This window comes from Gobio gobio (assembly GCF_949357685.1).
Source record: "Gobio gobio genome assembly, chromosome: 25".
Lineage (NCBI taxonomy): Eukaryota > Metazoa > Chordata > Actinopteri > Cypriniformes > Gobionidae > Gobio > Gobio gobio.
In genome coordinates this window covers 14,850,959-14,877,876 of record NC_137121.1, presented here as the reverse complement: position 1 = coordinate 14,877,876, position 26,918 = coordinate 14,850,959, and the positions used below count along the sequence as shown (strand labels likewise).

Here is a 26,918-nt window from a genome sequence, read left to right as displayed (position 1 = left end):
ACTAATGACGCGATTAGGAGGAGGAAAGAGGCAAGGCCGATTCAAGAGATGCTTTTGTGAGTCTGTACAACGTTGACTTGACACACTTCAGAAACCACGTTTCTCCGAGTCAGACCGGACTCCACGGTACCACCGCGCATCAGCGAGCCCAGTCTGAAGAAGCTGAAAGGGTCATTTTCACACTTAATAAAAGCAAAGCGTCTGGCTTTGTTTGACAAAAAGAAGGAATGTCAGGGTTGAAGAAACGGAGTTCAAATACATCCGCGGACCGGGATGAAGACGACAAGCAGGTGACGGAGAAGATGCTCTCCAGCAGAGGTGGGAATGGCAACATGAGCCGACCAGGAGACGGCACGCCTGAAAGCCCGACCGCAGATATCAGCGCTGCGGATGGAGAAGAGACAGTCGAGCTTAAAAGAACTATAACTCTCGTGAACGGCGTGGCCATTATTGTAGGCACCATTATTGGCTCTGGTATCTTCGTAACCCCAACCGGAGTGGTGAAAGAAGCCGGTTCGGTCGGGTTGTCGCTGGTCGTGTGGGCTGTGTGCGGCGTCTTCTCCACTATAGGCGCGCTGTGCTACGCCGAACTGGGGACCACCATCTCCAAATCAGGGGGTGACTATGCCTACATCCTTGAAGTTTACGGCTCCCTACCTGCGTTTCTGAAACTCTGGATCGAGCTTCTCATCATAAGGCCGTCCTCCCAGTATATTGTCGCCTATGTTTTCGCCACCTACCTCCTGAAGCCCATCTTTCCCTTCTGCCCTGTCCCTGAGTCGGGGGCAAAACTGATCGCCTGCCTATGTATCCGTAAGTAACCTGTTACCTACCTCGTTAGGTCACATAAGTTCGTTTTACCCCTTTATTTCACATATAAACAAAATCACTGAGGGCTTAAGCCAGCCTTTATCGTGAATCTCCTCAGTTTAACGTTTCTGACGTAAGAGTTTACCTCAACTGTCATTCCACGTGCCATTCGCGCGCTTCATCTCCTCAGCGTTTAAGTCTCCTCATGTACTCACCGTCAAAATATTCATCACAATTCGGCCAAAATATAAATATAAACAGTTTTACTACGCGTGTGACAAAAGAAATTGAAATTATAGACAGAAACGCCATGTTTTGACACTGATACGGCGTGTTTAGCCTATAGGCGGAACGGAGTATGCATGTTGAAAAGATGCAAGACAATTTCATCATCTAGGGAAGTGGCACGCGATGCTACATCACCTTGGCGGGCTTTATGCTAATTAATTGCATTGTTAGTAGGGCTAGTATTAATTATACCAATTTAGTAACGCTTTAATATTAATTATATAGCCTATTTTTTTTATAACGAATGTATATATTTTGAGAAAATGCACATCAGATTTATTTTAGCATGGAACTTCAAAAAGCAGAATAATTATGTAGATGTTTTAAGTTATTAACCAATAAAACGTTTAAATAACTTAATAATTACTCCACTTTTTTGATATTTAAGTAACTCCACTTACATATACACCTGTAGGCCTATGTAACAACATAACCTGTCTAAACTAAGATTATTAAGATTATTCATTGTAAATGATCAGGCTACTAATTGTATTCCCTTATCACAGTGTAGTGTGTTTCCTGCAGTAAGAGTAAAGACCATTCATGAACGCAGCCCTGCAGTGTTACAATCACAATCACAGATCTTTGACATGCATGCTCATGGTAATATGTCGAGGGTGTGATTTACCATGGCAGCCATGTGAGCAATGAAGCCCTCCCGCAGGTTTAAACCAGTCAGGATTAGCAGAATTATCTCGAGACCTAATTACCAATTGGCCAACAAATTAAAACCCCAAAATTTCTCTCTTTCTTTCCCTGTCTTTTTCTTTCTCTCTCCTCCTCCTTTCTCGTTTAGGCCAGATGAATGCTTCATTGGGGTACAGGAATGTGTAAATTGTGATTGTGAGGGAGTGAATGAACACAGAACCCACTATCCGTTGTAATCTCGCCCTGCTAGTGGCTTGTCTAATCCTTCCATAAGAACCCACATGACAAGACAGAAAGGGAGGTAAAGACGACTACCGCCATAGGTTTAAGCTGTGCAACGACAAGTTATGGGATTTACACATTTGACACAAACAGCTCAAGTGCTCAGTTTTATGGTCTGGTTCCTCATAGACAGTATTTGGGTCTCTTGGCATAGCAGCTGGCCATTGTTCCCCTGACCCAATTTCTTATGTGTTCTGAGGTTATGATTGAAAATGGGACTCCGGGATTGGTTCGTGGCATTAAACTATGCTACGTATCCATGGGAGAGGCCCCCTGAGTGGGACCATGCTCTTGCCATAAGGGAGTTCAGGGAGGAACCTGTCTCATGATCCCTAGTCTACAAAGAATGAGAACTGCAATGCCCGACAGTGTGTGCATGTGTTCTTGCTTGAGGGGACTCTACTGTCCTACCCGATACAGACCCCCTTTTGTACTTTAGGGGCACACAAAGGCCGTCGGGTTTCGCCTCTGTTTGGTGCCTAGACGATTTACAGCTAATGCTGCTTTGAAGTATTCGTTAGTTAATCACATTTAATAGGGAGCTTGGAGTCGGGGGCTGGAGGCTCATGATTTTTCTTATTCCTTCAAAATCTGTTTACCAGTATTTGGCCAGTGAACTTTTATGTTTCAGGCAGGCTGCGGCACATATACCCGCTCATTTTATATTCATACATCCATCGTTTTTCAAACCACTTATTTTGTTTAACTCATCCGGGCCGTCGCTAGGGAAGCACACACACACACAGAACCACATGGTTCATCCAGGACTCAAACTGGGAGACGGAATTTCTTGCCGTGAGGCAACCATGCTACTACCCATTGACCCACCTATATTCATACAGTGAAAAAGATGTATAATAAAATATGATTTCATCTATATTATATTAGTATTGGAATTGTATTGTTTATTTTATAACTTTTACTACAGTGCGAAAGTATTATGATTATAGTGCATTTGTTTATTGAACAAAACAATATGACAAAATTAAAATTTGATTGTTAATTCATGCGGCCCTATACACACAAGCATAGCAAACCTGAAAAAAAATTAAGAAAACGCAATTAGATGTGCTTTCCCAAATCGTTACCCAAGGCTATCGGCCCAGACAAAGCCAATCGGTCTTATTCAAAATTTTGTCGTCCAGTCAATAGGAGTTATATTAATCACATTGAAACAGAATTAACCAAACAAAAAATTCAAGTGGGTGGAATAAGTGGAGTATGATTCAGGTAATCATCCGCAGATCCACCCTGTAATACAATTATAACCCATTAGACAGATTAATGTGTCCTCTAGTATATAATATTTATAGTCGTTTGAACCTCACATGGTGCCTAGTTTGATGTCTGATTTCCCGTTGAACTCAATAAGTACAAATTTGGCAGCCATGCTATTTACTTAGAAAAAGTAGCACACTAGAGAGCACGCTGCCACGTGTAACCTAAATGTAAACAGCGCGTTGTGGATGACGCCTCCTGAGTTCAAGCATGGCTGACAAATTCTACCTTAATTAGTTTACCAAGTATTTAGGTTAACTTCCTTTGAGCCTCTGTTGTGAAAGACTAAAAATAAGCGCCTGTCATTCTTTTTCTCCCTACTTCTCTCCCCATAGTGTTGTTGACTGCTATCAACTGCTACAGTGTGAAGGCCGCCACAAGGGTCCAAGATGCCTTTGCTGCTGCTAAGCTACTCGCCCTGGCCCTCATCATCATTATTGGCTTTGTGGAGATTGGCAAAGGTGGGTAACACACACAAACACACCTAAATGTCCACCAGCAATCAGTCAGGTAACTAAAGCATGAAGAATGTAATGGAAAACAGCCAAAATAGCTGCCATTTTGGCTAATGTTGGTGTTTTCCTAATATAAATGTAAAAAATAAATGTCACATGGTAACCACAAGAACTCATACGAATAGCACATGTTTGTAAATACTGGCTGAGGGAATGTATTATGTTTTTTAATATGAATAAAGGTTTGCATGGTCTTTGTTTAGATTTGCTATGGATACAATGTACTGTTCCAACAATTTTCATTACGATGTTGATTTTGCGCTTTGCTTAGATTTGTGAAAAGTGTTTGCAAGCTACACAAAGTTTGAGACCAAGCTTAGTTCAACATCAGTTTCAAAAAAGTCATTTTCCACGAATTGGATACAAATTGGTGTCCCATTACTTTAAAATCAATTAATAGATAAACTATTAGCTAACATAAAATAAACATAGCATGTGGTTCTAAACATCACATATCCTACCTCAGAGGTTCTGGACTTCTTGAATCATTTCTTAATTAAAATCATACAAAATATCATAAATTGGCATATAAACAATCTCAATTTTTACACAGATTTAGTGTTATAGTCGTTTAACCCTTTTACTAAATATATGATGAAACCATTATTTTTTTAATAATTTATATTAAATATAAATATATCACTAAAAACTAATATTTGGTCCCAAACGAGCTAGGTTTTTTTTTAAAATACACAATCACACATTATTAAAATCATACAAAATATCATTATTTGGCATGTAAATAATCTCATTTCATAATCTCAATTTTTACACACATTTGGTGTTATAGTCGTTTAACCCTTTTACTAAATATATGATGAAACCATTCTTTTTTAAATAATTTATATTAAATATAAATATATCACTAAAAACTAACATTTGGTCCCAAACTAGCTAGGTTTTTTTGTAAAACACACAATCACACATTATTAAAAATAATTTAATTATAAAAATCATACAAATTATCATAATTTGGCATGTAAATAATCTAATTTCATAATCTCAATTTTTACACACATTTGGTGTTATATTGCTGAGCCATATCACTAAAAAAGAAAATTTTATCCCAAACTAGCATGGTTTTTAAAAAAAAACATTTTTGTCCATTTTATTTAATTATAATTTTTTTATTTACCTAATTTATATAATTTTGATTTTAATATTCAATTTACTGGTCATTTCTTGAAAATAATGTATAAACGTATATAAAAAGGAAGTTTAGCTTAAGACTCCATATGTCAGCACTCCATCACTTTTAGGGCTTTCTGTTGCCTGGACTCAGATTCAGGCCATATAAAGGTTAGATAGTTGTAGTTATGCAGTTGTGAACCAGCCAGTTTGGCAGAAAATTGTAGACCAGCTGAATGTGCAGCCAGAACTGCAGCTCTGATTGTTTTCCATTGAGACACTAAAGCACTGACAGCAATAGTCTAGAGAAATAGCGAGCAAACAAAAAGAAAGAGCAGTTTAAAGATTTGTAGTACTAGCTGGCAGACCTTACCCCCAGCCTTGACATGAACTACAGTAGTTTCTGTTTAAATTGTCACAAACTGGAATTAACATGGTAGTTTCACAGAGAATAACATTTACGTTTATACATTTAGCAGATGCGATTTTGGGTGCACTGTTCCTTTATATAACTTCTTTTTTTTTTTTGTTCGGTTTCTCAGCTTACTGGTATAAGCTCAGAAATTCAGAAAGGAACAAGAGGATTTCACAGTCTGAGATGCAGATTAATAAAGGCCCATTCACTTGGTACATGCCGTGTCTACTGCACAAACAAAGGCCTGAAGCTGGTATCACTCCCTCAGTTGTGAGTCAGCGAGACCGGACAGGTTAATGCAAATGGATTATTAGGTTATTAGGTCTTTTATCTCCCGTCCATGTACTGCCCACAGCAAGTGGACATGTTGTGGCAGACAGCAAGAAAAATGGAAAGGAGACGCTGTGCTGCTTGTTAATTACTGAAGCCTGTAATATGGGATCCAAAACTGTGGGGCACGTCTCTTTTAATTGGCCCACCTCACCCAAATTTTGCCAAGACTGCCAGAGTTTGGCCTTGCCTTTGGGTGTGGGTTTCTTTGATTCTCAGACCTAGTTCTTTAGTTACTGAGGTTGCCACGTGCACGATAGGGGCATTTTTTTCATTTCAAGTACTGATAGGTCTCAAAAATGAGAACTCAAGGGCCAGTCTGGACAGCATGCTATCTAACGCTAACCAATCAGGCGATTTCTTTTTTTCTGATTGGTTATTGCGGCATTTTGGCCTAGCCAAAATACTGCAATAACCAATCAGAATATATATATACACTGATTATCTCTTCATCACGGCACCTGTTAGTGGGTGGGATATATTAGCCAGCAAGAGAAAGAAGCAGGAAAAATGGGCAAGAGTAAGGATTTGAGCGAGGGCCAAATTGTGATGGCTGGACGACTGGGTCAGAGCATCTCCAAAACTGCAGCTCTTGTGGGGTGTTCACGGTCTGCAGTGGTCAGTATCTATCAAAAGCGGTCCAAGGAAGGAACAGTGGTGAACCGGCGACAGGGTCATGGGCGGCCAAGGCTCATTGATGCACGTGGGGAGCGAAGGCTGGCCTGTGTGGTCCGATCAAACAGAGGAGGAACTGTTGTGATGCTTAATATTTTTGTTCATTGATGAATAAAAAAGCATTTATTTAAAAAATAAAATATTTGTAAAAATGTCAAAGTCACTCTAGATCAATTTAATGCATCCTTACTGAAAAAAATTATTTGAACGGTAAGTAAGTTTCACTTTGAAGCAATTCAAGAATGCACAGTGATAAGCTCAATGAAAAAATACTTCATTCAATACTGAAAAATAACAATAAATTCTCATTAAGCATTAAGCGATGAGATTTATCTTAATAAATATACTTCAGTCAATACTAAAAGGTATCAATAAAATCCCAGAATACATCGCAACAAGCTCATTGAAAAAAATATTCAAGATAACAGACGAGGTAAGAGAAATGTCTATTAAAAATATACATGTATTTCATTCAGTACTGAAAAATATTACTAACATCCCAGAATGCATTGCGACGAGAAACAGGAAAATCCAAGATGGCAGATGAGGCAAATGAAATGTTGATTGTAAATATACTTATATTTTATCCAATACTGATACTTAAATGTGTTACGTTGAAATGAAAATAGTATTTTAGCAGATATGTGCATACTTTGATGTTTACATTTTGATATTCGGTTAGGCTCTAATGTGAATTGCATATTTAGCTCAGCAACATAAGATTAAAACTCTATAGATGTGTCCCAATTTCTTGTACTGGTGCACTATTCTATGGCTTCTTTTAGTAGAAGAAGTGTGAGTAGTGTTTTTACATTGAAAAAGTACACTTCAAATAACCAAATAAAATTCATATAACTGAGAAGATTCTGATGATTGATAAAAAGTATTCATACACTAGATGGTTGAGTACAGAGTGCATCGTGTGTGCAGTGTATAGTATGTTATTTTGGGACATAACTTATTTAAATCAGTTGTGAGATGAGTTGATTCCCACTATGTGTGGGGGATGCCTGTAAAGTGTTTTAATTCAGTCATGTATAGCTTTCAATTTGAGTTAGAATGCATTAGATGATTGTCCATGTTGACTGAAGGCAGTGAGGCAGCTGGCTATCTATTGGGCGTATTTATGTTCATGGCAAGCTAGATAGATATGCAAAATGCTTGTAAGAAAAGCGAGGCCAGAGAATGAGGCCTGTAAATTTGATCCACAGATAGAAACACCCTTCTCTGTTCTGAGACGGTAATATTTTATAACACATGTGGTTGGTGGAAATGTCCTCAGATATGTGTATGGCTAAAATGACAAGACAAGTGTCCTATTTATTTTATTGAATAAATTGCTGTTGAAAGAGCTGGTTAATTCACAGCGTCTTCCTCTGACATTTCCTCTGTCTGTGTCAGTTTCTGTGCACAAAGTGGCTTCTGTTTGACGGCTTGATAGACTTATCTCACTTAGAAGCCCAGAAAAGGTCTCAGTGTGTATCTTAGCGCTTGTGTTTTTTTTGTTGAGAAGAGCACTAGTGCTTTATATCAGTTGCTTTATCACATCGACACACCCATCTGTTGCGAAAGCGTAGTATGCAATAGGACACCTCGTGGTTTTTGAAACCATGGTGACCTCTTTTGGGACTGGAGCTCTTCCCACATTGAGACAGTGAAGCCCCGCCCACTCCACAGACCCCACCCACTTATTAACATAATCATTAGTGGGATGTTTCACATTTGGGTCTTTTTGCCACTTTGTAGTTGAGAGCTGACAAGTAATGATGGGTAAAACGTATGTATCTATATGTATTTGTATGTAAAATATGTACTTTATTTTGTGATATTGAATGGCTGGTTGTTTGGGGTCAGAAAGAACTTTTAATATTTTTCATATAAATCTCTTTTGCCCACCAAGGCTGCTTTTATTTGATCAAAAATGTAGTCAAAACAGTAATATTGTGAAATGTTATTACAATTTAAAAGAACTGTTTTCTATTTTAATATATTTTAAAGTGTAATTTATTCATGTGATGGTAAAGTCAAAGTGTGTTTTTGTTTGTTCTTTGCAAATAGAGTGACAAACTCAATAACGTCAGCTCGCACATCGTTAACAAATTATTATCGTAGACAATACAGCTCTAATATTTACACATGCACACGTGAACCAGCTTTCTACTGTCGTAGCCTGCTGTACTTTCTGCATATCTTGATTAACAGATGTCTCGTCCAATCAGCAGTAAGTGTTCCATTGGCAAAATATACCTTCCTTTTCCGTTTTGTCTGACTTGTCGTTGCGCTTTCTGACTTTGCTATTTTGTTTTTGGATTTGTTCATTTGTTATTTGTTCGAATGTACTTTCACACACTGAGCTGTTGTCTGTTAGAAAAGTGTGTGTTGAAGGTTGCATGTTGTTTTTAGGAACTCTTCACACTGAATCTAGGCTATGTAAGCTGAGATCTGCTGTCGAAGCATTTCTCTTAGACAGAGATTGGGCTCCTCTGTGCTGGGTTAGTTCTCTGAAGCTCAGGTCTGAGCCTGTAATACTCAAGTTTATACAAAGAGTTTATACAGGCTTTCAGTCTCGTTCTGCGCCTGATTGCCTCGGGCCTACAGTCACGCACACGCCTACCTCGCCTGTCGTGTCATGTGACCTGGTGGCGTTGGGCTCCATCGATCAATGATTCACATGAGTTTGCCTTAGGCTGCAATCATTCTTACACAGCAAACACATTCGCAAAATTATTGCCATTGGACAACACTTTACAGTAAGGCTGTATGGCTGTATATGCTAACCTTAGTTAATGAAATAGCTAACATGAAAAAACAATGAACAGTACTTAATCTGGGTAATGTTCATTTCTAAATAGAATATTACAAATACATACTATATACAAATATATTTGTATAGAAGTCTTATGATCAAAGATACAGTAAAAACAGTAATATTATAAAATATTATTACAATTTTAAAATGACCATTTTCCATTTTAATATACACACTATATTGCCAAATGTTTTGGGACGCATGCCTTCACATGCACATAAACTTTAATGACATCCCATTTTTAATCTGTAGGGTTTAATTTGGAGTTTAAACAGAAGTTCAACTCTTCTTGGAAGGTTTTCCACAAGGTTTAGGAGTGCGTTTATGGGATTTTTTGACCATTCTAGAAGCGCATTTGTGAGGTCAGGCATTGATGTTGAACGAGAAGGCCTGGCTCGCAGTCTCCACTCTAATTCATCCCAAAGGTGTTCTATTGGGGTGAGGTCAGGACTCTTTGCAGGCCAGTCACGTTCCTCCACACCAAACAATGCCTTTATAGACTTTGCTTTGTGCACTGGTGCACAGTCGTGTTGGAACAGGAAGGGGCCGTCCCCAAACTGTTCCCTCAAAGTTGGGAGCATGAAATTGTCAAAAATTTCTTGGTATGCTGAAGCATTAAGAGTTCCTTTTACTGGAGCTAAGGGGCCACACCATAATCCCCCATCCACCAAACTTTACACTTGGCACAATGCAGTCAGGCAAGTACCATTCTCCTGGCAACCGCCAAACCCAGACTCGTCCATCAGATTACCAGACAGAGAAGCGTGATTCGTCACTCCAGAGAACACGTCTCCACTGCTCTAGAGTCCAGAGGTGGCGTGCTTTACACCACTGCATCCAATGCTTTGCATTGCACTTGGTGATGTAAGGCTTGGATGCAGCTGCTCAGCCAAGGATACCCATTCCATGAAGCTCCCAACGCACTGTTCTTGAGCTAATCTGAAGGCCACACAAAATTTGGAGGTCTGTAGCTATTGACTGCTGACCCTGCTCTGATTTTACATGGCCTACCACTTCTTGGCTGAGTTGCTGTTGTTCCCAATTGCTTCCACTTTGTTATAATACCACTAACAGTTGACCGTGGAATATTTAGTAGAGAGAAAATTTTACAAATGGACTTATTGCACAGGTGGCAACCTATCACGGTACCACACTTGAAGTCACTCCTGAGAGCGACCCATTCTTTCACAAATGTTTGTAGAAGCGTCTGCATGCTTAGGTGCTTGATTTTATACACGTGTGGCCATGGAAGTGATTGGAACACCTGAATTCAATGTTTTGGAGGGGTGTCCCAATACTTTTGGCAATATAATGTATTTTAAAATGTAATTTATTCCTGTGATGGCAAAGTATTCTTTTTTTCCTTCAGTGATCCGTTAGAAATCATTCTAATATGCTGATTGGTTGCTCAGTGAACATTTCAAATTATTATCATCATATTTTAGTAATAGTATTTAGTAATAATATTTTTGTGGAAATCGTGATACTTTTTTTTTTTTAGGATTCTTTGATGAATAGAAAGTTCAAAAGAACAACACTTACTTGAAATATACATTTTCTTGTCACTTTTAAAAAAATTTAATGTGCTTTTGCTGAATAAAAGAATAAATCTTACTGACTTAAGACTTACTGGCCCCAAACGTTTGAACGGTAGTGTATGTATGTGTGTGTATATATATATATATATATATATATATATATATATATATATATATATATATATATATATATATATATATATATATATATATACAGTATTAATCCAAGTTTCCATAGTTAACTATTAATTCTCTATGGTGAAACAAAGAGAGTTGTGTGCTTATCATGTGCTTTACTTTCTGGCCCTTAAGGTCGTTCAACCTTTAAAATATGCAAATTAGGACATTAAATCAGTTGATGCTATTGTGTTAAAGAGCTGCTCAGGAATGAAAGGACAAATAACCACACATTCTCAAATTAAAGAAAGAGCAATGAAGAAAGTACAAGAGGGTCTCCTTGTGTAGTGATAGTCACAGAAATAATTTCTAAAGTACTCAAGTTGAAAGTCACTTTTTTATGATTTAGTCTCAGATTCTTCTGTTCTGTATATCCATTTAGTTCTTTTTCAGAGTTTCCTAGCCATAAATTGAACCCATATGGCGTCTACTTGTAGGGAAGCCCTCGTTGCTGTACGACCCGCAGACTTTGGAGAGATGGATGTATGTAGAGGCTTGATCTCCCCCAGCTTTCTCATGGGACAGAGAGAGAGCGGGCCTCAGCCTGAAACAACACTATGTTCATCTGTTGATCCAGTGGGAAATTCACAGGCTTTGGGTGTTCAAGAATGTGCAAACCCTCCGTTTACCCTCCCGTTTTTGTTTTCCCATTACTCTTGCTTTTCAGTTGTGACATCTGTGACATTGTCCCTCATGTGCCGACTACTGCCCACAACCAGCCTTGAGAATGTCAGCATGATGATTTTAAAAATTCATTGTATTATGCTAGCAGGAAACAGTCTTCCACCTTGAAACTTTTCCATGTATTGCTTGTTTGCTCCTCCTCTCATGGAAAATATTGTGGGATCTGTAGAGTACTCCCCAGATATTATGACTATGGGTTGTTTATATTACATGATGTCCCTGATAGTTTGCGCCAGCTCATGTTTCTTGCTGATTGTTTCTGTTGCAGGTGATACTACTGAGCTCCTGCCTGCAAATTCATTCAAAGGAAGCAATACAGACTTTGGCAACATCGGATTGGCTCTTTACAGTGGGCTGTTTGCTTATGGAGGATGGTAAGACCACAGAACTTCTCTATATTTGGGTGAAACTAGGGAGAAAGCAGGAATAGACTATGACTAGGGAGTTAGACTATGACTAGGGAAATCACTAGTAAAATGTAATGCTACACCATGCGATCCAAGATATCTTTCCATATAAATAATTTGTTTTGTCCTAAACAGCCATGACTACAACAACATAGAAGGTATTTTGATGATCGCTTGATTTCTTTTATCCAGTCATGCTGAGTAGACCCGTCCACCGTGAAATCCCATTGGTTCAAAATCCCATTCCACATAACAACATAGTTGTTTGCACAGTGTTTGCACTTGACATGAAAATCAGCTGAACTTTCACTTCACTTTGCATATTTAGCTGGCACAAAAAGAAGTATTATAATATCCACAAAGTTTCGCACTTCCTCTTTATTAGAATTCAAAACAATCTGTCGGCCATCCTATAATTTCTCTCCATCTTTTATATTATTATCGTTATATTATTATCCTCTTCGTCTTCATTTTTGGCCTTCAGCAGTTGAATTTGTTGGACAGCATGTTTTTTTTTTAATGTTCTCATGTACTTTTTTCTTTTTTTTACCAGGAATTATTTGAATTTTGTCACAGAGGAGATGATCGAGCCATACAGGTTAGTCAAACAAATCCCTTTTTTCCTCATTAAAGCCATTTTTAAATAAATAAATAATAAATATTTTTCCTCATTCAAAATATTTTACCCCTAAAAACGAATATAACTTTTGAAAAATATGTTTAAAATCACTTCAATGAAAAGATAAATCCAGTCATTATGGTAGTCTAATAAAAGGTATAGTGTTCACATAAAGATCTCAAAGTTCTGTCATAAAACTCTAGATGGCGCAGACTAGTCCTTAACAACCTGCTTACAATCACATCATTCTCTAGGGCACAGCTGATTGGTTCCTGCTGTATCAGTAGTCAATTAGCTCGCTGCTTAACCTTAAAATACATGGTTAGCATTTGCTTCCCCAGCTCCACCTGTATACATCTGCTATGGGTAATTCATGTATGCTATATTGTACAGCAGCAGCTTGTCTTACTTGCTCACAGCAGCGTGTTGTATATGTATTGGCAGTAGCAAGGCCTGTACTTGCTCTGAAGCAGCAATAACCAACAGCAGCAGTGTAGCTGATCTATTCCAAGACCAAACTTATCAACATTGTCATAACCATTACCATATGTATATATACTCTCCGGCCACTGTTATCTAAAAGTATATTATGATAAATTTGTTACATATCCATGCAACATTTCAGATGAAAATTGATTATAAATGTTAGCTATTATGCTCATTATCTGTCTAGCAATGTATGTTTATAATGAAATACAGTTTATATTATTAGTCTTCATAATAGTGGTTTGTTTTTATAAAACATCTATCGCGTGTCATTCGCATGTGTAGCGAGTTGGCTCACACGAGTTTCATGCTTCAAAATTTCCAGTAAGGGAAAATAGTGAGCATCGATGCTCCCTGGTTTTCACAGTGCATTGTGGGACTTTTTTAGCAAGCAAATGTTTCCGCCCACTGGAAGAATTTTACAATTGAGACAGCCCTTAAAATGGCAGACTCCTTGCTCAGTGCTCACTGCCCTGACTACTGAACAAGAAAGCTAATATCCGTAAATTATCCCAATTTTGCTGCCAAAACTGCCCTGAGCTGTCGAAGCATGGACTTAATAGTTAATTTCTATAAAATTAGATGCAAAAAAACAACAACTGTGCAAACATTAGGTCTTTAATTAAAGTTTTTCAAATGAAAAAGCATAGTGAAGTTTTTGAGAGGAGTGGGTAATGTTATGGTGTATGTGCTGCCGTGTTACAGAAATCTGCCTCGGGCCATCATCATCTCGCTTCCCATTGTCACCGTTGTCTATGTGCTGACCAACCTGGCCTACTTCACCACGCTCAGTCCGGAGCAAATGCTCTCATCTGAGGCTGTTGCAGTGGTGAGTGTCGCCACATAGACAGATTTAATTCCATATTTAGCTCAGTTGCCTTTATTAACTCAATTTATTCATTTATTAACTCAGTTACTAGTTTTCTTTTTATTAATGTTTATTAAAGTTACATAATAATTAAGTTTTTGTTTTCTTTCAGGACTTTGGAAACTACCACCTAGGGCCAATGGCTTGGATAATCCCCGTGTTTGTGGGCCTGTCTTGCTTTGGCTCGGTGAATGGCTCTCTGTTTACTTCATCTAGGTAATGCACACACACAAACACACACACTAACTCACACTTGTTATATATCCTTTGTTGGAAGAGGTCACATTAATTAGATCACTTTACTTTAAGTAGTTTATTTGATTAATCTGTCTGGTTAGTGTTGCACTAAAGTCACCCTGCAGGCTTTTCCACTGCAAACATTGGACAGGTTATCTTGAAATAGATCTGTTTATAATGCTGGTTTGGTATCAGACCTACTGGAAAAAAAACGGTCTCTTATGTATCTTTCTCTTTCCCTTCAGGCTGTTTTTTGTGGGCTCCCGAGAAGGTCATCTTCCCAGTTTGTTGTCGATGATCCACCCTGACCTGATGACCCCTCTGCCTTCACTTATATTTACTGTAGGTGTCCACAACCAACCACATCCCTCACTATGGCTTTAATGCAACAAGTTATATGATTTCCAGTTTCCGATTTCATTTTTTTTTCAACGTATCATTTTAAAGGGTTAGTTTCTCGTAAAATTTCTGTCGTCAATTACTCACCCTCATGTCGTTCCAAACCCTTCATTCATCTTCAGAACACAAATTAAGATATTTTTGATGCAATCCGAGAGCTCTCTGACAGCAACGTCATAACCACTTTCAAGACCCAGAAAGGTAGTAAAGACATCATGAATGACTTTATTCAACAATTTCTTCTCTTCCATGTCAGTCTCCTATGCTGTTCAAGTAGTAAAAACTTCCGGGTTCTATGTCAGAACGCCGGCTCACTATTGGCCGACACTGCTCATGTGAGCACAACGTCACTTAGAGTATTTCAACGGTTTCCCCCCAATGTTTATAGCCTACCATGGTTAATGGCAACATAGAATCAGACTATTCATTAATTATATACATTGTGCATTCAGAGCTTTGATAAGCACTAAGTTTGTGTTTGTCGATTTGTGCGAGCAGTTCCTATCGCAGCGCTATTGATAAAATGCGAATTCTATTGAGAATTTACCAGCTCCAACATAAACCAGAAAGCTACTCATGACCACCTTTACTAGAATTCATCACGTTCTGTTGTATTTATTGTGGTAAATTTAGACTAAAACTTGACTAAATTTATTAAAGCTACACTGTGTGATATTTTCCCCCATCTAGTGGTGAAAAGGTATATGACCATCCAGTGAATTTTAGTTTCTGTTCCTCTCAATTCCGATTTCGTTTTAACTCCTACGGTGGCCGATTTAGACCAAGATTAACATGAATTCCAGCTCGACCTCGTCCACATTCGACACGGTGCCTGTGGGATATTCTGTGCGCAGTGGGACCGTTGGAACTCAACTGGCCTAATTATTCGGCTAGAAAGAACTGCAGCTAATCCAGAGTGAACTTTGATGATAGTAATGTTTATTCAGTCATCCAATTGCAAGGCATAAACAGGTTTGCGTGGATATGTACATAAATGTGGTTTCTGTGAGAGAACAAATAAGGATGGTAAATATACATACACAGTTAAGAACTGTATAACTACCGGTATACTTATAAGTTACATTTGTATAATGTAACCGTAAACCAGAGCTTATTGTACCATATATAGGCGCTAAATGCAGCTGCATTAAAAGGAGCTGAGCTGCAGCTGCAGCTGCTAACAAGCGGTGTCCGGTTACAAAAGTGTGTGCGGCGCTTTTACGTTAGCACTGCAGTGCGCTCTGTATAACAAGTGTTAATATGCCGATCAGACCTGATGCATATTTCCATCAACATACATTACAAGCAAATATTTTCTATAAACGAATAAACATTGTTGATAACAAAATAGGTGAGCATTATGCTATTGTATGTTGACACAAAAATACTTCTGAGGTGACATCAACTGAATTACGTGATGACACACTCTGAAACACATCTACAATGACAATAACTATTATTACTTACGGAGTTATTAACGCACAGAAATACCACACAAGGAAAAACAGACTTTTGAGGAATAAACAAGCCAGGAAAACTCCATATAACTCTGTTACTGGAGCTGCTGAGATGAAAACTCTCTGCACATGCACCAGACAAGTCTGAACAAGTTGACGCGCATATGCGCGAGGCAGAGAATTTTGTACAGTGCCATCAAGTGTTAAAACCGGTTAAAACGCCAAAGGCGAAGCTTGAATTTACGGGTATGTCCCTCTTTGGCTAATGTACTTTCAAGATGGAGGGGCAACATGGCGACCACCGTTAGATCCCATTACCTTATGTATTTTCAATGGCATATTATAAACTTACGAGAATACTTTATTACTTGAAAGAAGTAAATATACATTAATGAGCACATATATTTTTGAAAGAACTAAGTGTTTTTAGCTTAGAATAGACTAAAAAAGTTACACAGTGTAGCTTTAAAGATAATCTGTTAAGAGAATAGATTTTTTCACTAAAGATTTATATTACAACTGTGGCGTGTTGTAGCTATAGTTTCTAAACGTGTACGTTGCTATTTTCATTACAAATATAAAATATATTTTCACTACAGATATAAAAAAAGAAAGACAAAGGTTAACATTGGCCATAGCATTGTGCTGAGGAGTCACCAATGGTCTTACCTCCTTATTGTAACAAATGCTATAGTTAAACAATTACAAGAGCTTTGTTACTTTTTCATAAGGCCAAGTATACGTTAGAATCAAGAGGACCTTCTTGAATTGAAAAATGTCAAATGTGTTCTGCTAATAATGACATATATTTGGTAAACCTGGCTTTCAAATATTCCAAAAGATGACAGAAAATTACCATTTTCAATATAAGAAAATTTTAGTACAGTTATTTTGACCTATCATAGCACTTTCATTTAGAAAATTCTGTTAAACTGGTACATTTTTAGGTGCTTAAATAAAATACAAATACATCATATCATATCATATGTAAACAAATAATTCACCCTTCGCCGCAAGTTTGATTGACAGGCGATCTGACCAATCACATCTGCCGTTTTGTTTGACAAAGCAGTCAGGAGAGTTAGTAGATTAACGTCGGTGGACTTGAACTTGGAAAAACGGTGTGTATTGTCGCCTTTCCGCGGTTGAAACAACATTTATTTTAGTGTTCATGTTTATTTCGTGCTTATCAATGAACTACAAGGAAGAGATAATCGGTTCACGAGCAGCTTTAACTGAGGCGCTACAGTGATCACGACACATTAAAGAGCCACAAAACGGTATTTATTGTTTAAATTTCTTTAAAAAATTACAATTTCAAAGTTGAGACTTTGTTTCATATCAAAAGTAACTTGCTCTGTCCTGTCTGTCGGCGTGTTGTCAGCATCCTCTTTGCTCCACAATGTATTTTCTCTACGTGACAACGTGTATGTGGCGTGAGAGCCATGGCTTGTCAGACATAGCAACAGTAACTAATGGTAACAGTTGCTGTCTATAGGGCGGTCAGAAAGCTCTTGGATTTTATCAAAAATATCCTAATTAGTGTTTCGAAGATGAACAAAGGCCTTGCACGACACAAGGGTGAGTAAATAATGACAGAATTTTCAATTTTGAGTGAACTAACCCTTTCACCAGTTTTAATTTGTGAGCGAATCATTCCTTTTGAGTCGGTTCTTTTTAATGAATCAGTTTAACCAGTTAAAATTTTTGAGGGAATCATTTTGACCTGGTTCTTTTCAATAAATCGTTTTAACCGTTTCCAAATTTTGAGAAAATTACTTGAGTCAGTTCTTTTCTTCGAATTGATTTAACCAGTTCTAATTTGTGAGTGAATCATTCTTTTTAGCCTGTTATTTTCAATTAATTGGTGTAACTGGTTCCAATTTTTGAGCAAATCATTCTTTTGAGTAAATTTTTTTCCCATTGAATTAGTTTAAACTGTACTTTTGAGCAAATTCAATGTTTGAGCAAATAAATCTTTTGAATCAGTTCTTTTTGATGAATCATTTTAACCCAGTGTTTCCCCTATACATTTTTCCAGCAGCGGTGCTGTTACGTGCCGGAGGTTGTTACCAAGTCGTGCATGGGGGGGTCTGGGGGCATGCACCTCCGGAATAATTTTTTTTAAATAACATCTTAAACCATGACTTCTGGCATGTTTTGTGGATAGAAATGGACATTTTGAACATTAAAATCCAAATTAAACTTTTCATTAGTTTAAAAGGTGACTAGCTAACATAGCCTATTTTACTTCACTAACCTCCAGGGATGTGCAGAAGTTCCTAAGGGGCAGGGGCTCAAATGTAAAAGATAAAAAAAAGTTTTGTGTGTGTGTTAAGTTTGTATACTATTTTATGTTTTTGCTAAAAGTCTCTTATGCTTATCAAGCCTGCATTTATTTAATCAAAAATACAGAAAAAAAACAGTAACCTAAAATATTGTGAAATATTTATTACACAATGTTCTTTGTAACTTTTTATTAATCAAGGAATAAAAAAAAAGAAAAGAGCATCACATAACATACAAGAGCTGCAAGTAATTTTCTCTTTGCCTTTTGTTGTTTGATTCACATTAATGGCTCAATCGTCAGCAGGTTTATTAGATGCTGCCCCTTTAAGACCAAAATGGAGATCTAATCATATCATTCTCCCATTGATTTCTCCCAACTATTTACGGCCATTTAAGATAAATTTGTGTTTAAGTGAATACTCTCCATGCCGGTCATTTTGAGATATAGGCTATTTGTTGTGTATTTGATGGTTTAGTCGCGCAAGTCGGTCCGTTTCGCAGCGTGCGCGCGCACACATACACACACACACACACCCGCCTTGAACTTGGAAACGGCGTCTATTGCGCGGATTATTGTGCTTTTAATTTGATCAAACACGTCCTGCAATTTAGCCATAGTGGAGAGAGCATTTGACACCAATCACGGATTGTGCTGAATCTGACGTTTAATGCATGTTTGGGGAGAAATGGAAGGAAGTTGCCCTAGACGGAATGCGGGTATAGTTTATAATAGTTTTACCTCATATCTTCTTTTCATAATCCTTGGGGAAAATAAAAATAAAGCAAAAATAAGATTAATATCACAGCCCTAAAGTGTAAGCAGACTACATTTTTGTTTAGTTCTCTGGCAATCGTCAATCTCTCTCTCTCTTTTACAGTGTGTAAGTGAATGTCGTGATATTACTGATCATGTGAAGATTTTGCAGCGGCGCTGAAAATCCAGCTGCGGCGCTGCGCCGCTGTGAATACATTGTAGGGGAAACACTGATTTTAACCAATTTATCGGTGTATGACTCAGTACCGTGAGAGCGATTAGAGAGCAGACGGCTCCATATGCTTTCAAATGGCACTGGCTGTACTTGGATGTCATACACCGATCGGTCTGCGCAGTGCCGCTTCTAGTCGAACACACTTAAAGGTGAACTATGTAGGATTTTTGCAGTAAAATATCCAGAAACCACTAGGCCAGTGTTATATATTTTGTTCAGTTGAGTACTTAGAATATCCCAAATGTTTTAAACTATTTGTAAATCGTGAGAAATTTGCTATTTTAACCAAGGAACCGGGACGTGTGAGCTATGCGTGTGAGGGAGTCGCCTGTCGATTGCGTCATATCTGCGTCACCCTCGGTCTCCGGTTTTATTCAGTGAAACACTTTACTCTCACTGCATTGTGAACAAGTGTCATAGCAGCCGCCGAGCGAACGTCATAACTTCCTTTTCAACACACTCAGATATATCTAATACGATAAACAGAGTTGGGTTACCTCAGACTCATGACTGGAAAAGAGGAAGTAGCGCCGGCAACCGTGTCATAATAAAAGTCCCGCCAGCGACTATGCCATAATAACAGTCCCGCTCTTCAATCGCTCCTGCGGCCTTGCTCAGCTCCACAACACTCGCTCCTGCTCTACTTCAGACTACAGTAATGTTAATAATCGCATCCATGAACATGATTTCTGCCCGAGTCCTATCCTGACTGTTTTCCACCGGCTGTGAGGTGAAGACCACATGTCCCGAGATTCTGCGCTCAAACGTGGCGTCATCAAACTACGCCTTTGTTTTGAACAGGCGACCTCTAGTGGACGGAAAAGTTACATAGTGTAGCTTTAATCATTTTGAGAATCAGTTTAATTTTTAAGTGAATCATTTGAGTGAATTTTAATTGAATCATTCTTACGAGTTAATTATTTTGAATGAACCAGTTCAACCAGCTCTAATTTTTGAGTGAATCTTTTGAGCGAGTTCTTTTCAGTTTGTATTGATTCACAAATCGGAATGAATTTGTTTGCATTTTACTGAAAAGGTCAATTAATACACAAAGAAATGTTTGACACGCATAAAAAATAACCAACTTAAAATTAAAGACTGCTGAATAAAACCACCTTTTTAAACCACCTTTTCTTTCCTTTACTCCCCCACAGTGTCTCATGACTCTCCTCTACGCTTTCTCCAATGACATATTCTCTGTCATCAACTTCTTCAGCTTCTTTAATTGGCTTTGCATTGCCATGGCGATCGTTGGCATGATGTGGTTACGCTACAAGAAACCTGAGTTGGAACGGCCAATTAAGGTGAGTCGGGGGTGGGGCTAGTTAGCAGAAAACAACTTTTGATTGGCTGAACATCTGTAAGTGAACACAGATGGATTGTGTGAGGGGGAACGAGGTCATACTTTCAAATCCATGAGAAGTGACCTGCCATAATATGTGTTCTCTGTCTGAAACCGGACATAGCCAGCAGGAGAACGGTAACACACTGGCCCTTTTGTGCGCCTCTCTCATTCATCCACATTCTGTCCAGTCATCTGCCGGACACAGAGGGATGTTCATCAAAGGAGGTTTGGAGGCACTGGAGTGAAAGAGGCCATTTACTTATTGCTCATAAACTATTTCTCATTCTAGATCTCATTAGGGAAAATCCATTGTCTGTTGACACTTATTACTGCCTGTAATGTTGTCTTTAGACACTTTACTGATTTCATTGATGGTTTTAACTACTGAAGTGTCAAACTTTTAGATGGTAGGGATCCTTATAATACACTAGGAATAAAGAGTATTATAATATTTTCAAAGAAAATTACAATTTTATTTTTTCTTAAAATTCACAATAAATAGTATTTCCTTAGAAATTAATTATACAGTGCTATTCAATAGATTGGGGTGGGTGAGATATTAATTCTTTTAAAATTGCAAGGGCATATTAAATTGCCAAAGTGACAGTAAAGACATTTATAATGTTAGAAAAGATTTCTATTTAAATGCTGTTCTTTTGAACTTTCTATGCATCAAATAATATTAAATAATAATGTTTCCGCAAAAATATTAAACATCAGAACCGTTTTCAACATTGATATTAATAATAAATGTTTCTTGAGCGGCAAATCAGTATATTAGAATGATTTCTGAAGGATCATGTGACACTGAAGACCGGAGTAATGATGCTTAAAATTCAGCTTTACCATCACAGGAATAAATTACATTTTAAAATATATTAAAATAGACAACAGATATTTTAAATTGTAATAATATTTCACAATATTACAGTTTTACAGTATTTTTGACCAAATAAATGCAGCTTTGGTGAGCATAAGAGACTTCTTTTTTTTTTTTTTTTAAACATTAAACAATCGTACTGATCTCAAACTTTTGAACAGTCCAATTCACCGTTGACCACAAAAAGTCTTAATGTACTCTAAAAATTAAATACTATAAATATATGGTGTATATAACTATATATATATAATATATATATAAATGTTAATGCATATAAATAAATAAATTCTAATATTAATAATATAATAATAAATAATAAATAAATAATAATAAAAACTAGATCCTTATGTATTGTATAAAAGTCAATGCTGTATGTTGTTGGCATTGCAAAAAATAATTTAAACCATTTTTTACAAATAGTTTAAACCTGCTAAAAAGAACAGCTCAGTGCATTGGATAATAAACTATGTTTCATGTCCCTGTGGAAGTTACATGTACTGACGTTAGAAATGAGCTAGTTTTTATCAGAGGCCTTGTTTACACCTTAAGATGCGTTTTGGTCGATCGGATCACAAGTAGACGAGGGAGACACATTCCCGTTCACACCTGGTGTTTTAATCCGTCTCTTTTGTCCACTTTAAACCACTTCTGTCCTGATTTCTATATGGGGAGGGTCTATGGGCAGGTAAATGTATAATTTTTTTTTCCAGATCTTTCAATCTAATGGACAAAATAAGGTAGCACAATTTACATAAAAACGTGCCCGGAGACGACGGAAAACTATACGGAAACCAAACCAAAACGTGGGTCTTTAGCCAACAAAGTTTAAACCCTGTTTGGCTAGTGCACTTCCCATAATGTTTACGCATTAGTTCAGTAGGTGCTCTTTTTTGCCATTATTGAGCGACACTATGAAAGCAATCCGGTCTAATGCGTTTTTGACTACCTCTGGAAGTGGTCGAAAGTGGACAAGCTCAAAACGTTTTAGACCTGTATTTTGTGTCGTCCTCTTGTGATGCGATCGAATCAAAACGCATCTTAATACCAGGTGTAAACAGGGCCAGAGAGAGCTTGAGGAGTCTGCCAGGCCATCTGTAAACAAGCTGAAGAAAGTGGACCACCTGCTGCAAAACCAGATCAGTCCGGCTATCACAAAGAGCAAGAAGCTACAATGGGGAATGTTGTTATAAAATTGTAAGGAGAAAAAATACATGAGAAGGCTATAAAAAGAATTGCTTTGAACCATTCTTAGAGCTCTGTGAAGTTCATTGTATACAAATGGAGAAAACACAACCCAAACATCAAAGATCAGGATGTCCTACCAGAATGAGCAGCCAGAGAAGAATGGTGATTGTCAGAGAAGAGCAACCTTAACCTGTACATTTCTGCAGGCTTTCATATGTGAAATAAATGTTCTTTAATAAACATACTTTATACTTTCCGACATTTTCAAAGCTGTCCCACCTCTCTCTGTCCACTAGGTCAATATTCTGCTGCCCATTTCTTTCGTACTGGCCTGCCTGTTCCTCATCGTGGTGTCCATCTGGAAAACCCCTGCGGAGTGTGCTATAGGATTCGGAATCATCGCCACAGGAGTTCCCGTGTATTTCTTCGGCGTTTGGTGGCAGACCAAGCCAAAATGGCTCTTGCAGATCATCTGTGAGTGGCTCTCCTCTTGTGTGCCTCATGAAAATGAGACAAAAAAAGATGGTTTAGACTAAGGGTGTCCAATCCTTATCCTGGAGGGCCACTGTCCTGCAAAGTTTAGCTCCAACCCCAATTAAACACACCTGAACAAGCTAATCAAGGTCTTATTAGGCATACTAGAAACTTCCAGACAGGAGTTGAGGCAAGTAAGAGCTAAACTCTGCAGGACAGTGGCCCTCTGAGTTTGGACACCCCTGGATTAGACAGTTAAAACTGCATTCTTGAAATCTGAAACACTATTCAGGTATTGAAGGCTAACTTTGAGTGCCATTCTTACATCTGACAGTTAATGTTCAAATCAAACTTGTGACTACACTGCTTTTCAAGACAACATGAGATATTCACAATGCATTTAACCTCCATAATTTGACAGCTTTAAAGAGTTAAAAGAATATTTGATCGGAAATAATTTAGGGCTTGATGTGGCTTGTTTTTATCCAATGAGATTGGATTGTTAAAAATGGACTGTTATATTGTGTTTTTAAATAAAAAAAGATCAGCATTTATTTGAAATAGAAATCTCTTGTAACATTACACAACTCTTTACTATCCCTTTTGATCAATATTTTTATATTGTTTATTTTCTCTGTCCAGTCTCTACCACGGCGACATTCCAGAAACTGATGGAAGTGGTTCCTCAGGAGTCCTGAAGACCAAACGGAGCACAGAAAGTCTCCTCGTATCCACCTCTGACTCCCTTACTGTATTCCTCGACTGCCTCACCTCTCCTCGTGTGAGCCAGAAAAATGTCTTATCCTGCTGCCACAGGCAAAATCTATATTAACCACCACGTACGAAACCAGACAACATCAGAGGTCACAGGAGCATTTCAATTGAGATGTAGATTTTGTCAGTCCTTCCTCAATCAAATGTATTATACTGTATACATTTCTTTCTTTATGTTCGAGTTACACGTTTTCAATCAGGATTTTATATATTTTTTTAAACCGTTGGAGATGTGTGTCATATAACCTCTGCGAGTGGTTTACTTTGGTCATCCCTTTATTTTAGGGCCTTTGAGTGTTTTCAGCGTTTGTTTCAGAATGTACGCGAGGAAAAGTGCGTACCGGAAAAACTTTTGGGGAGACGCCATCTCTCTCAGCAACCAGAAACATGATTCCCACCTAACTGACAAATTTGCTTCTTGGATTACAATAAGTTGTATGAAATCTACGCGCATTTCCTTTTCTACAGCAGATTTGACCTGTGCCTTTTCTGCCGGTGTAGAAATTTATTATTTTTTGAGATCAACTTGAAATGACTTTATACTTCGACAGATTTATTTTTGATAGCTTAATGCATTTTTTTAATTGCTATTAAGAATTTCAAGGAATCTCCTTTTTTTTCCCGGTCATGGTCCTCTAATTGGATTTATCCAATTCTTTATTATTATTGTTTTTATGGAAGGCATAGACATACAGTATTCATAAATTCAGAATCCGAATACCTAGCCTTTCTGGTTACCTCAGTGAATATACAGTACATTACACTCATAGACCTGGCTGTCTATTTTTATGCCTAATTATGATTTTACGAAGCACAAAAGATGAGCCGCTGTCTTGTCTTTTCTTTCAAGTACATTTTTAATATTTAGCACCTTTTTTCTCCGTCTGCCACATATATACGTGAAGTACTTAACACTGGACCATCTATTTTATTTCATTCTCGTATTTTGACAATTATTTAAACAAAGCAAATTAGTATGGTAGTCCAATTTTTTAAGAAAATTGTCCGTTATCATAATTATTTAAGTTGTTATACATATGGCCTGTTGGCTATTGCGTCTCTTTATTGTACCGTCATGGTATCATTAAAAAATCCCCTTACTGAAGACATTTTAGTGCCTCATCAGTTTGCGAACTGAAAAACTCGGACTGATGTAAAATGCGACATGTCAGTGTGTTTCAGTTTTAGGCGGCTGCTTTTGAATGCAGTGTTTTTGAGTTATCCTAGTTTTGGTTAAATGGTTATTTGTTCCTATACTGGAGCAAATTTGCTGTATGTGTGAAAATGCACATTTTCCGTTAAAGGTGATGAGAGAGAAAGTTTTTTTGGTAATGCAGGTGATTTTATTTTAGGTCAAAATGGAAGTTGTCCTTTGATCATTATGATTACAGAAACATTTCTTAGGTTTCTGCTTAGAAGGACTTAAAGAACTGAGATGCTTTTCTTTAATGCTGTTATGATTTTAGTGGGTGTTTAGATAATGAAGCTTTGTATTATTTAGAGAATTACAGCAGTATGACTAACACTCCAGCTAATAAGACCAATTTATCTAATTTAAATAGTTATGTAGAAATTTACTTATATGTATTTATTTATTTGTAGGGTTATTCAGACAGTGCTCTAATAATTTTTACAGGGCATTTTTCTATATGGAAATGCTAAAAATTGTTACTGATATTTTAGCTTCTTCAGAGTGAATTTTTTTTATATGTATTTTTTTTTTTACTAGTTTTTTTTTGTGTGTTGAGAATCTGTAAATGTTTTTTGTAACTGCTGGCTTGGTTTAGTTTCCATTGGTGCCCATTAATATAAAAATAACTGAGGGGCTGTTTACACCATTTTCAACTAAACACAGACAACTTTTTATACGTTTTGGCTGTTCATTTACCCGACAATGTCATTTTGGGGGCCTGAAAATACTAACTTTTGAAAACGATAGCGTTTTCGTCTCCATGTAAAGTACAAAAATGCGAGTTTGTGAAAACGGTGACGTGATACTTAATATGTGTTCAGTCTATGGGTGAGCAGTTTTTTTTTTTTTTACAGTGACAGCCTACTACTGGCCTGGCAGCAAAATACAGCGCTTTTAGTCGTTTTCTCAGATCTGTGTGAACGGCTCGGTTTGACAGCGTTGTCGTCTGTACACAAGACTTTTCAAAAACGCAAACGCGTTTTTAGTACATTGTTGTCATGTAAACATACCCTGAGCCTTCCCTGCACTGACATTTGCCCTCTATGAAATGACATTGCAATGGCATCACAGTGACAGACAGTCACTACATTTCACTACTTTTGTGACAAATGATTAATTACATTTGTTCGCCAGTTTTTGTTTTTTTTGTTTTTTTTACTTTAAATAAAGAAAAACAAAGATTTGACTGATTCTTATTTGTATGCTTGTTATCAGAATAAAAATGTTCACTAAACAGTTTCTTTTAAAACTTTTAAAACCATATTTTTGCATTTACAAACTGGCATGTATAATTAACCTGTAGACCACAAACATGAACATCCATCTTTGTGTCACACAAGACATGCAAACCCTTTTGCTCTTGGGCAGACTCAGTCTTTCGTCACTTCACTTTGAAGCTTGTTTGAGAGAAGACTGTTTTCTTGTGTGATCTGTAGATGCCGTGTTCAGCTGATCTCTGATCAGTCAGCTACACTGCTTGTAGTACCTGGACTCTGTTAATTGTAAGTATTCTGTCCTGTCTTCTCTGTGATGTGAAATATATTTTCTTCTGATGCCATGGTTATACGTCTACTGTACAATTTTGTTAGACATTAAACAGTTCATGCTCTTAAGTGATTTTTAATTTGCCACAGAACATTGAGTATTCAGAGAAATAAAACATGAATGCATTCAAAACTTGAGTACTTGAGTGTTTTTGCAGATTAGCAGTTTTTATCAAGGATAAAGCAGCACAAATAT

At 37.4% G+C, this 26,918-nt stretch overlaps 1 protein-coding gene across 1 annotated transcript; it reads left to right on the top strand.

The window, feature by feature from the left end:
- Window positions 1-26,851, top strand: slc7a5 (solute carrier family 7 member 5). The gene is made up of 10 exons (XM_079809990.1): window positions 1-813; window positions 3,642-3,767; window positions 11,846-11,951; window positions 12,538-12,582; window positions 13,795-13,918; window positions 14,070-14,173; window positions 14,440-14,536; window positions 20,483-20,632; window positions 23,035-23,212; window positions 23,855-26,851. Exons 1-10 carry the CDS (start codon window positions 228-230, stop codon window positions 23,908-23,910), a joined length of 1,572 nt encoding a protein of 523 aa, XP_079666116.1. The 5' UTR covers window positions 1-227; the 3' UTR covers window positions 23,911-26,851.
- The last annotated feature ends 67 nt before the right edge of the window (window positions 26,852-26,918 follow it).

Coding starts and splice junctions, on each gene's coding strand:
- slc7a5 (XM_079809990.1), top strand. CDS start 228: ATGTCAGGGTTGAAGAAACGGAGTTCAAATACATCCGCGGACCGGGAT. Junction 20,633..23,034: donor AGTTGGAACGGCCAATTAAG/GTGAGTCGGGGG, acceptor TCTGTCCACTAG/GTCAATATTCTGCTGCCCAT. Junction 23,213..23,854: donor ATGGCTCTTGCAGATCATCT/GTGAGTGGCTCT, acceptor TTCTCTGTCCAG/TCTCTACCACGGCGACATTC.